The sequence below is a fragment of the Dendropsophus ebraccatus genome, chromosome 9, assembly GCF_027789765.1.
Source record: "Dendropsophus ebraccatus isolate aDenEbr1 chromosome 9, aDenEbr1.pat, whole genome shotgun sequence".
NCBI classification, from domain to species: Eukaryota; Metazoa; Chordata; class Amphibia; order Anura; family Hylidae; genus Dendropsophus; species Dendropsophus ebraccatus.
Window position 1 is genome coordinate 31,314,341 of NC_091462.1, and position 12,232 is coordinate 31,326,572.

At 42.6% G+C, this 12,232-nt stretch overlaps 1 protein-coding gene across 1 annotated transcript in view; it reads right to left on the reverse strand.

Moving 5' to 3' along the window:
• Positions 1-9,629: 9,629 nt before the first annotated feature.
• Positions 9,630-12,232, reverse strand: part of CSRNP3 (cysteine and serine rich nuclear protein 3) — an 84,513-nt gene continuing 81,910 nt past the window's right edge. The window contains exon 5 of the mRNA XM_069985128.1: positions 9,630-11,521. Coding sequence (XP_069841229.1) covers positions 10,490-11,521 — 1,032 coding nt within the window. The 3' untranslated portion in view covers positions 9,630-10,489. The remainder of the gene's footprint in view (positions 11,522-12,232) is intronic.

A 12,232-nucleotide genomic window follows, 5' to 3' on the forward strand; every position in this document is an offset into this window, starting at 1 on the left:
ATGTTCCGACAGTTCGAATAACGTCTCCAGCCCTTCTGGTCATTTGTGACTAGGGAATTCCTACTGCTCTGTGTGAAGGGGCCAGAAGTCACTTTCTCAATGTAAGTCTATGGGACTATGGTTCAGTGTCAGTGCTGAGCCGTCCCATAGACTTATACAGGAAAGTGACTTCCGACCCCTTCACAGTGAGTAGTAGGAAATCCCTGGTCACAAATGACTGGAAGGGCCGAATGTGTTATCCGAACTGTCAGAACAATTCCGCTGGAGGAAGTACAGGTCCGAGTGGCATCTACCTTCCTCGCACTGATGTAGGGAGCGTAATAATAGGTAAGGGCCAGAGTGGTACTTGAAGGATGGGCCGCTAGCCGGCTACTCATGGGCCAGTGCTGTGTGCTTGCCCCCCAGGCTAAAATTTGCCAGCCAGCCCCTGGGTATAATGCAGGCTGTATAGAATGAGCACATCTAAGTACAAAATGAGTCATTTTTTTTTCCTTTTAAGGTCAGATTGGTTTATGTCTTATTAGTTTCTTACTTTCCTTTGAGTCCGTAAGTGTAAACAAGATATTAAAGTTTTCCATACCTTCCCCCACCCCACGCTTGGTTGAACTTGATGGACTTCAATCTCAGTAAAACTATGTAACTTTATAATTTATTGTATCTAAAAATTATAAATATGCTTTGAACTCATTTATTGGTTACATCTTAGGGCCCCTATTCCACCGGACGATTATCGTTCAGATTATCGTTAAATCGTTTGAATCTAAACGATAATCGTTCGGTTGAAATGTAGTTAACGATTAACGACCGAACGAGAAATCGTTGATCGCTTTATAAGACCAGGACCTATTTTTATTGCTGCTCGTTCGCAAATCGTTCGCATTGAATAAGACATCGTTCGGTCGTTTGCAATAGATACAAACGCAATAGCGAAGAAAAACGATCACAATTACGATCATAAGTAACGATTATCGTTCCATGGAAATGAGTGAACGTTTTCAGGTCTTTCGCATTAGCGGTCATTTGAGATTGTTAATCGTTAACGATTATGCAAACGATAATCGTCCGGTGGAATATATTCTAATTCTCCAAATTACATTTGGTAGATACATGCTGTGAAACCTTTCATACAAAAATGAATGTAAATATGATTGTTGGCCACCAGGGGGAGCTCTGTCTAAATCTATCAAAGTGTATTTGACTGTCGTGATGTACATTCATTTCTTGTTGTTGTTTTTGTATTTAACTGTTACGGCCATAGATCAAACATTTTACAGCTCACACACATCCCACTATAGTATGAATGTAAATTCAAGGAGTATGTGGAATCATTTTTAATATTCAAATTGACTTATCTTGGAATGATTCAAAGGAAGCAGTTTCCTTTAAAGGGAACCTGTCACCCCCCGTGCCGGGGTGACAGGCTCCCGACCCCCCGCTACAGCCCCCTATACTCACCTGATCCCGCCGGGTCCCGCTTCTGGATCCGGTCAGGTCACGGAGATCTCAGCCGCTGCAGCCCGGCGCGCGCTGAGAGATGAGTCCAACGCTCATAGAGAATGACAGGAGAGTCCAGCGCTCCGTCATTCTCTATGAGCGTTGGACTCATCTCTCAGCGCGCGCGCCGGGCTGCAGCGGCTGAGATCTCCGTGACCCGACCGGATCCAGAAGCGGGACCGGGCGGGATCAGGTGAGTATGGGGGGCTGTAGCGGGGGGTCGGGAGCCTGTCACCCCGGCACGGGGGGTGACAGGTTCCCTTTAAAGCAAAAAAAGCAAAAAGCAAAAAAACTCTAACTGTATTGATTCATTAATAGAACTCTCCCTGTGTAAATATAGGAAGAGATCAATTGAGGCTGGGGGGGGGGGGGAAGAATGAAAAAAGCTGAGCTGTGATTGGTTGCTGTGGGCAGTTTACACCAGTGTCTATTTTACACTTTGATAAATCTCCCCATAGAGTTTGATTGGACAAAAACAAAATCAAGGAGAAAAAAGATAAAAAATAAATAAGTAAAAACTTATAAATGACACAAAGCACCAACTTTCAATTTAAATGTTATTTCCAAAAACCTTCATTTCATCTCCAGGTTTGAATCAATTTCCACTTGTATTCCAATGACATTATTATTAGTCTCTAGAAAATCAATTGTCCGTCATCATCTTTCAGTCTTATTCCCAACGCCCCCCTCCCCTGTCCAAAAAAAAAAAAAAAGGAGGAAAAAGTTTCATTTGACGTAGTATAAAAGAGCAGATGCAGTCATTTTAACAGCAAGGCAAACCTACATGTACATAACATATACTTCATATCAATAAGAAAAACAGCAAAATACCCAACAGATAAAGAGGTGTCCTATTGCATTAGAAATCCCATCAGGAAGAGAGATGAGCGAACCTCCAGCATGCTCGAGTCGATCAGAACCCGAACTTTCGGCATTTGATTAGCGGTGGCTGCTGAAGTTGGATAAAGCCCTAAGGCTATGTGGAAATCATGGATATACTGTAGTCATTGGCTGTATCCATGTTTTCCAGACAACCTTAGGGCTTTATCCAAGTTCAGCAGCCCCAGCTAATCAAATACCGAACGTTCGGATCGACTCGAACCCGAACCCGGTTCGCTCATCTCTATTCATAATATATTCACCCTTATGAACTTGCATGTTCTATAGGAAACCTATGGGCTTTATGTTGTCCAGATGTAAACTTCTGAAGCAGTTGAGCCATTAGTCAATGGGGGTGTCCAGTTAAATTGAATGGAGTACACAGGTGGAGTTACTTGAATGCATTTTGTTGACTCTATTATCTGTGTGATAACTATCAATATTTGAGCGATTATCTTCTTGTGTAAATAACGGTCAAGCGAAAAGCGAGAAATCATTCATCGTGGACTTTCAACATATGTTTTCAAATCGTCGCTCCCTGATAATTTACAGATCCCTTTGTCTAAACAGTCTTTCGCAAATTCACCCTTAAAGCAATTTAAAAAAATGATTTTTCAAACGATTTCGATCTCTTCGTCTGAACGCTGATCGTGTAAAAGATCAAAGTGTCGCTTCAAAATCATTAAACGATTGATTGAGCAATTTATCGATCCGTGTATAAGGAAGGACCTTTAGTCTCTTTGTTGTGAAAAGAAAAACCCAAACATCTAACCACTGGTTTGGTTATTCTTCAGTCAAAAACACGGATTACGGAGACTCGAGGAGTTACCAAAAATGAGGAACATCATCAATCCTACCCTACCTGTTTTTTTCCCCTTAGGCTAGGTTCACACTGCGTTTTCAGCATCCATTTAACGCATCCGTTTTTTTTAAAAAAACGCATGAAAAACGGATTGCAAAAAACTGATTCATTTGTGTGCATCCGTTTTTCCATTGACTTCCATTATAAAAAAAAAAAAACGATCCGTTTTTTTTGGCGGACCAAAAAAAGTTGCTGACCCTATTTTTCTGGACGTTAAAAAAAACTGATCCGTTAAACGGATGCTGAAAACGCAGTGTGAACCTAGCCTTATACTTCCTTCTGGATTTGATCCTAGCTTTGGAAAGACGTTGCTGCAAATAAGCTGAACAGTACGGCGACTGTGAGAAGAGCCCAGCTCTATAGCTTATTACTATTTATCTAGTCCTCATGCACAAAAACATATTGCAGATCTATATAGTATGGTAGCTGCTGTGGGTGCACACCGGAACCCTTATTTTATACCGGTGTACTGTACATAGTGGGGCAGAAAAGTAAAAATCAGTGCTTAGCCAGTGTAAACTTAGACCCCTTACACACATCCATACTTTCTGCAAGGATAGATCCTTAATCACAAAGTATGGAGACCCATTCTAGGCTTCGGGCCAAGCACAGTAGGGGAAATTTATCAAACATGGTGTAAAGTGAAACTGGCTCAGTTGCCCCTAGCAACCAATCAGATTCCACCTTTCATTCCTCACAGACTCTTTGAAAAATGCATGGTGGAATCTGATTGGTTGCTAGGGGCAACTAAGCAAAATCTTTAAAACTGGTCAATTAGAGGGGTGGTCCTCAAAAAGTGTACCCTGAAGAGGCTCATTCTCACCTGGTTCAGTGTCGCATGACCAAGATGAAGTTGATGTAAGTCTATGGGGGGGGGCTCCCTGACTTTAGACAGGGTCATGTTAGATACCCCTAGGTAAGCCTCCAGGTATGCTTTAGGCTATGTTCATATACTGTACAAACAATGGCCGTTCTGCTATGAATGATCAATGTGTATCGCTACCTACGGCTGGAATTAATGAACATGGACATAAATTTCGACCATAGGTAACGTTAAACAACAGCTGTTCACAGTGGAATGCCCGTTGTTTGTACAGTGTGTGAACAAAGTCTAAATAGGTCCTGATACAGTAAAGTTTTCAGCTAGTCCACAATAAGGGTCCATTTACACAGAAAGATTATCTGACAGATTATCTGCCAAAGATTTGAAGCCAAAGCCTGGAATGGATTTGAAAGAGGAGAAATCTCAGGCTTTCCTTTATTACCTGATCTCTGTTTATAGTCTGTTTCTGGCTTTGGCTTCAAGTCTTTATCAGATAATCTGTCAGATAACCTTTCTGTGTAAATGGACCTGAAGGCTTTTAAAGCCTTTCCTACGATGTTCCATTTACCAGAATACATTTATACTTGGGCTTCACCAGTGGTCAGCCTTCTTTTTAACCCTGTATGCCCAAATATGCTACCAAATCGTAAAATTTAGCAGCCAGAGAATCGCTCCTGTATAACAAAGATCACACCGTTACTGATGTATCTCACCAACAACTGAGGGGCACTTCACTGCTCTACGCTATTCCCTTATTTAACAGCTTTGGTTATGTGTTTGGCACATGTTGCACTAAAAAGAAATAGGACAAGCCCCTAGGTGTGATTAATTTCACCATGCTGCGAGTACTAGTCGGAAACAAAAGCCACACTTACCTGCTAGGGTTGTGCAGAAATCCTTGTTGCACTTGTGTGGCACATGATGCCAGAACTTCTCTTGAAGAACCTCCGCCATGGTAGTGGCTTTCACCAGTAAATCAATACCGCGATAGATACTCTTGCAAAAGTGAAAATAAAGAGAAACTTAATTTTCATCCCGACTGGATTTATTCAATCGCTGTAGCACCCAACGTGTTTCAAAGTAAAAAATAACCTCTTCATCAGGGGAGTTTTCACACCTTTACAGTTATGTGCTGCAATGATTAAATAAATTCAGTTTGAAGAAAATTCCATTTGACCTTTCCCCTCAAACCTCCCCAAGAACAGTGCCAATTGTGAGGTCTTTCTTGCTACACCTTCACTGTTGCAAGTGTGTTTGTCTTTGTTTTGTATATGTTACTTGCACAGGTTTATGTGGCATGGGAATAAAATTCCCATGTTCCCGTTTTCCTTCAATGGAATTGACCAGTTGAGATGTAAAGTGCATTAGTATGTATAAGTTCTATGTGCTCTTCGGCTCACCTGTCGACAAGGCGCAACTTCTATACATAGAACACTACAACTCTTTCGGGATGGATACATATACCGTATAATTATAAATGTCATCTATAGACTTCAGCATTTGTGCAGACAGAGCAGTTTTTCTATTCCTGGCTATTCTTGGACAGAGGATAACATACATTAGGAAATTCAGGTTGATTTCTAGACAGAATATGAATTTGGAGACTGCAAAATGGAAAGGTCACTTGAATTGATTGACCGGGGAAATGTCAATGATCATGCTCACTACGAGAAGTGAAGGGCCACAGCGACTAATGACAACTTATGTCAGCCTCTGCTCAGCGAGTCCACAAAGGTCAGCTCTTCTTAATCTTACCAAATTACACTTCAGGTTGCTAAGCCAAAATGGATGCAGACCTTGTGTCACCTTCTACGACATTTCATCATTATCTAAAAACTTTGGCAGGTTTGGACATAAGGTGCCCATACATAGACTATTGTTGGATGTTCTTGCTAATTTTGGTGAAAACCGACCACTGTTAGAGCTAGGAAACCCTTGGGTCTCCAGCTAATGCAAAACTACAATTCCAATCATGTCTGAATAGCCAAAGCATGATGGGTAATGTAGTTTTGCAACAGCTGGAGGGCTAAAGGTTCCCCATCCCTGATCCAATGTAAATTAGATGCACCACTGAAGTTCATTTAACAGATGTCAGGGTGGCAAAGAATCTGGTATGTTCACTTTTATGGTGTGTTTACACGGAACGATTATCGTTTGAATTTTCACGATAACGATCGCATTTGAACGATAATCGGCTTGTGTAAACGCAGCGGACGATCAAGTGACGAGCGACAAATCGTTCATCGTGATCTTGCAACAAGTTCTTAAATCGTTGTTGTTTGTTCACTGAAAATTTGCAGATCGCTTCGTGTAAACAGTCTTTCACTAATTCACCCTGTGTGTGAGATGGGCTTAAGGAAACTTAAAATGATCGCAGTAAGCATTTTTCCAAACGATCTATTGTTCCGTCTAAACGCTGATTGTTATAAAAAACACATGGTTACTTCGAAATCGTTAATCGTTCGATTGGACGAATTATCACTTCGTGTAAACGGACCATAAGTGTGGCCATTAAGCTACTCTCACCACTCCCCAGTAAAAATGCATGTATGTTCAGCCATACGGATAATGCACCTCATTGATTTCAGTGAACACTTTATAAAAAGTTTACATTTTACTGCCAATTGGTCAAAAACTAATACATTGGGGGAGATTTATCAAACATGGTGTAAAGTGAAACTGTCTCAGTTGCCCCTAGCAACCAATCAGATTCCACCTTTCATTTTCAAGAGTCTGTGAGGAATAAGAAGTGGAACCTGATTGGTTGCTAGGGGCTACTGAGCCAGTTTCACTTTACACCATGTTGGATAAAATCTCTTTCGTTGTGTTATACCAAGTTCAAGATTGAAGAGGATGGTGCATGATAAAGAGGAGTCAATCCATGTGGCAAGCTCCCCAAAAAATGTATAGAGATGAGCAAATTTACTTATCAACCAAGTCGCTTTGTTATCTCTGCAGTCCACTCAAAGCCTGCTTCCTTTTAACTGACTGCCGCTCCGTGTGGCTCCTCCCCAGAGGTTTCCCAGGACTGGATCCAGTTTTTCCTGAGCACCCAGGAAGGAGTGGCACAATTTAAAGGCTGCAGGCTGATAAGTGGATTACAGAGATCACTTGTTGCGGATTGCAGAGATTTGCTTAATTATTGCTGTAAATTCGCTCATCTCTAAAAATAACCTTCCAGCTGACCAGACTTAAAAGGAGTTATCCAGAATATTAAGTAGTTACAACTATGAAACAAAATGTGGATATGCATAAAGATATTTCAATACACTGATGTGTTTTTGGAGCCTTCATTCACCTCCACATTAGTCCAGCTCAGCTGCTCATTGTGCAAAAACCCTTCCTGGTTTGGGAAGGGTCAGTAGTTGCGTGTATCAGTAGTTTATGTAGTAGTAATAATAGTAGTAGTGTATGTAGTAGTATGCATCTTCCCCAGCTCATCCCATTGTCAAGTTAGATCCCTCACTAGAAATTTCACATGCTGTGTCCTTCAGGCTGTGTTCACACTATGGGGCCTATTCCACGAAGCGATAATCGGCCGAATCGGTCCGATTTTGCCCATTAATCGCTCCATGGAATAGAGAGAACGATCAAACCTAAAATCGGTCGCCACCCACGCATCGCTACGTGGAATAGCGGTGCGCGGCGGGCGACCGACAGTTTAAAAATAGCCCTTGTTTCATACTTTACCTGTCCAGGCTGCAGGTCTTCTCCTTCTCCCAGGCCCGCGCCCCAGCAGCCTGTCTGAGCTGACAGACCGCTCAGCCAATCACTGGCCACGGCGGTCCTGGCCAGTGATTGGCTGAGCGGTCTGTCAGTTCAGACAGGCCGCTCCAAAGAGAAGGAGAAGACCTGCAGCCTGGACAGGTAAAGTATGAAACAAGATGCGGTTCAGGGAAGAAAAAGAGTGCTGCACCTCACACCTATGGCTGATACTAGTGCCCCTAGGCTAAATAAAAAACACATCAGAATTTTGTGTATGAATTGATCAAGCCATACTGCCCCATGTACCTCGTGCCGGTATCTGATACACATGGGTCCCTACACTAAGTCCACACCGTGCCAGTCAGTGGCCACCAACCCCGCAGCCACGCACAGTCAGGGAACGGGGGCCATGGGACGGCCCTGCGACCCCCATGTCACAGGACCAGACCCAAAAACACCACACCAGAACCCGGCCAGCACCTCCGGCGGAGAAGGTCGCCCCCAAACAGCACAAGTCTGGGTGAGGTGTTGCGCTCACCATAGCTGCAGCAAACAGAATGGGAAAAAAAACAGGAGGTATTAAAACCATGTGCACTCAGGTGTCTCCTGCTAATTGCGGTCATGTGGGTCTCACCAGGAGGAGTGCAAAACACGGAGAAAAGAGAGAAACAAAATGCGGTTCAGGGAAGAAAAAGAGTGTCGCTGTCGCTGACCGACACGGTGTGGAGTTAGCGTAGGGACCCGTGTGGACCAGAGGACCTGCGCGGTGGTACACGGGGCAATATGGCTTGATCAATTCATATACAGACACTCTGGTGTTGATTTTTAATATAGGCCTAGCGGCATTAGTATCAGCCGTAGATGGGATGTGCAGCGGTTCCATTCTCTCCAGTTCGTGTTTTACAGTTCTCCCTCTCTGAACAGCTAGCACTCCTTTATAAGACCCACATGACCAAAGTTAGCAGGATATGCCTGTGCTCACATGTCTGGACCCTATGTCTTCCCCATTCTGTGAGAGCAGCAATGGTAAGTGTAATACCATATCCATACTTGTGTCGTTTGGGGGCAGCCTTCCCCGCCGGTGGTGCTGGCTGGGTTTCGGTGGGGCTTTTTGGGTCTGGTCCTGTGACATTGGGGTTGCAGGGCCGTTCCATGGCCTCCCTTCCCTGAACGTGCACGCTTTGCGGGGTTGGCGGTCGCTGACCGACACGGTGTGGAGTTAGCGTAGTGACCCGTGTGGACCAGAGGACCTGCGCAGTGGTACACGGGGCAATATGGCTTGATCAATTTATATACAGACACTCTGGTGTTGATTTTTAATATAGGCCTAGCGGCATTAGTATCAGCCATAGATGGGATGTGCAGCGGTTCCATTCTCTCCAGTTCGTAAAGTATGAAACAAGGGCTGCAAGGACATCAGTAACGATGTCCCTGCAGCCCTCGCTAAACGATTGTCGGGCCGTGGAATAGGCCCAGTAAACGAGCGCCGATCTAGCAGATCGGCGCTCGTTTACATCGTTGATCGGGCCCTGGTCGGCCGGTGGAATACCACCCTATGTCTCCTGACTCACAGGCCTCTTCATAACCGTGCATGCACTTTTATCAAACAGACAGCGCTGTGGGCCGCCTGGAGTACTCCCTATATCTGTAGTATAGCAGGGCCATTTAAATTTAAATGTCCCCTGAACTGTAATAGTATTTTTACGATTCCATGATAAAATGAGTGTTTTTTTGAGTAGACATCAAAATAATAAGAATTTGTATATTGTATCAATCATTACATATCAGCAGTGTTAACCAACTTTTTCCCTTTAAGCATAAAGAGAAGAAAAAAAAAAAAGAAAAAAGAAAGAATACACTTCAAGACATGTTACTGGTACATTTGCAATATTTTAAACGTAAAAGACCTGTGCAACCTGGGACTTTGTTCTTTAGCTATAACCCAGGTACAGTATCTTTACAGCATTAGCGGTAAATGATATAAGAAAACTGTAGTTCCAGGATTGTCGGACAGCGATTCATCTGGTCTATAGTAACCCTGACTAGTCACACCCCAGAATCCCAATTATTTTTTTGGGTATACAATATATTGCAATCTCTTAACCATCCTCCTGCAGGTTAAAACATGTCCATAAGTCAATAAAAAGTAAAAATCGGGGGAAAGGGGGCACATAGAATGATACATAGGTTTCATAAATAAATCACAGAACTATATTTTATCACAAAAATCACAAAGTATTTTCTCTTTAATGTTATCTAGGCTTTGAGTATCGATGCCACAGGCTTCTTGTGGCTGGACTATAAATCCCAACGTGGCAATGATGGGGTTTAAAGTTCAACCAAAATAGCGATAGCCAAGGGCGGTCTTCCCCGGTATAGAATCACAGATCATTTTTGCACCAACCCGTTAAATATACAAAGACTGGATTTAGTCGGCCTTTCCATAGAAGATCTTCATTGAAATATATCTTGGTTACCATGTTTAAATTAACATTTCCTAATGAACAGATATCTTTAAATACTTTACGCATTGGTAAACAGTGTTGTTGTGCAGTGCCATGGTCATGATGACGTAAAAAGTGAACCTTAAATTAGGACTAAGAAGAAAAAAGTATTTTCATCTCTGTACCGTCCGTGGTTAAAAATTGTTTCCTTTTTTTAGTAAATCAATAAATCACAATGAAAGGAGATTAACAAGTCCGTGATTTTTTTTCAACTATACCCCATTAAACTGGTACAGTCTCCACTACAGGAGCTTTCATGCACTCCTCGTGAAGTTTGTTGGTCTCCGGTATGGTATTTTCATTCAGGAGTTCAGGTACATGGTGGCCGCCACCGTTTAAGTGTGATACATATCCATCAGACGAGGAATTTTTTAAATATGATCGAAACCCTACTGGGGGGAGACTTGACCGGTGTTCTGCATACAAAGTATTGCAGTGACCGTTGTCATTTTCTGAAGTGGCACAGCAGACTATCACTGATGGACTTGTTGCGGGGTAATGAGAATTGGTGTAACCTTCACCGGACTGCCTTGAATAGTCAACAAACTGCTCAGGTCTCATGTTGTAAGGCACCAAATTGGCAGCACCGTTTTTCACCGCATCTTGTTCCGAATAGGCATCTGTCATTTGATTCATGGCACCGGTATTATGGTTGTCTATTTGGTAATACATAGGTGAGGTGTTGGCGTAATATTGAGAATTTTTTAAATGGTTTTCATGCATTGAATTGGCATCAGAGTAGCAGAGCACTGAAGGTACAGAGAGGTTGTCCTCATGGGACACTTCATTAAAGTCATCCGATTTGTCACCATCATCGTCGTCCTCATCTTCACAGTCATCATCTTCGTCGTCATCATCCGAATCGCTCTGTGCTAAACTTTGTGTGCTAGAGTCAGTTACTCCGCTACAGTAACTACTCCCATCGTCCTCCTCCTCTTCACCGCTGCAGTCCAGGTGTTCGGAATTCTGAAAGTGCATCATTGCAGATTGAGGATTTGTTTCAATTTCGAAATTCTCTGCAATAGAATATTCTACGGGATGGCCAGCCTGGACCATAGAACTGGCAATGGAGCCCACATCGCTATGGCAACCGTTTGCTGCAGACACCTGCTGCTCTCGGTTTTTCTCCAACTCCAGTTTCATGATTGTGTGCAAAAAATGTGTGCGTACACGGATAGGGTTAAACTCGATTCGTCCTGCAGTATTGCTACACCCTTCTTTGGAGCACCCGCAAGGAAAAGACATACGATCCACCTTCAAGAAAAAATAAAATTCAATTAAATAAAAGACAACAGACCCTTTATTCTCGACACATAAAAACACTCTATGCAGGCCTGTTTTTTTATGCCAAAATCCTCATTTTTGAATTAAGTCAATTTACATAAGGTTGGAAAAGATTCACATATCACAACCTCAACAATCCTGCCATAAAGGCGGAAAGCATCTGTTTGATGTGATGGTTTCTGGAAGGAATAACTGGGTAGTTTCCCTTGAATCAGAAGATAAACTTTCATTATAAACAATTGCTCCAGCGCTGAGATAAAAGATTTAAAGTGTCACTGTCATTACAAAAAAAAAAAAACTTTTGACATATCATAGAGACATGTCAAAAGTTTTGATGGGTCTGGGTATGAGTGTTCGGGAGAATGAGCGGGGAGAAGACTGTGCCAAGCACGTCTATTCTCCTCACTGGGTTAGAAAAAACAGTCGGAAAAAACAGAGTTGGGCTCCTTAGAACTTCATTATAAACCCAACTGTTTTTTTTAAACTCAGACGTGCTTAGCGCATGTCTTCTCCCAGCTCATTTTCCTGATTGGTACAGGTCTGAGCACTTCAACATGGACCGATCAAAACTTTTGATATGTCTATGATATTTCAAAAGTTTTTGTAACAACTATCTCCTAATGTGCAGAAAGATTTTAAAGCCCACAAAGCCTATGGGGAATTCCACCTGGGCAGCAAAAG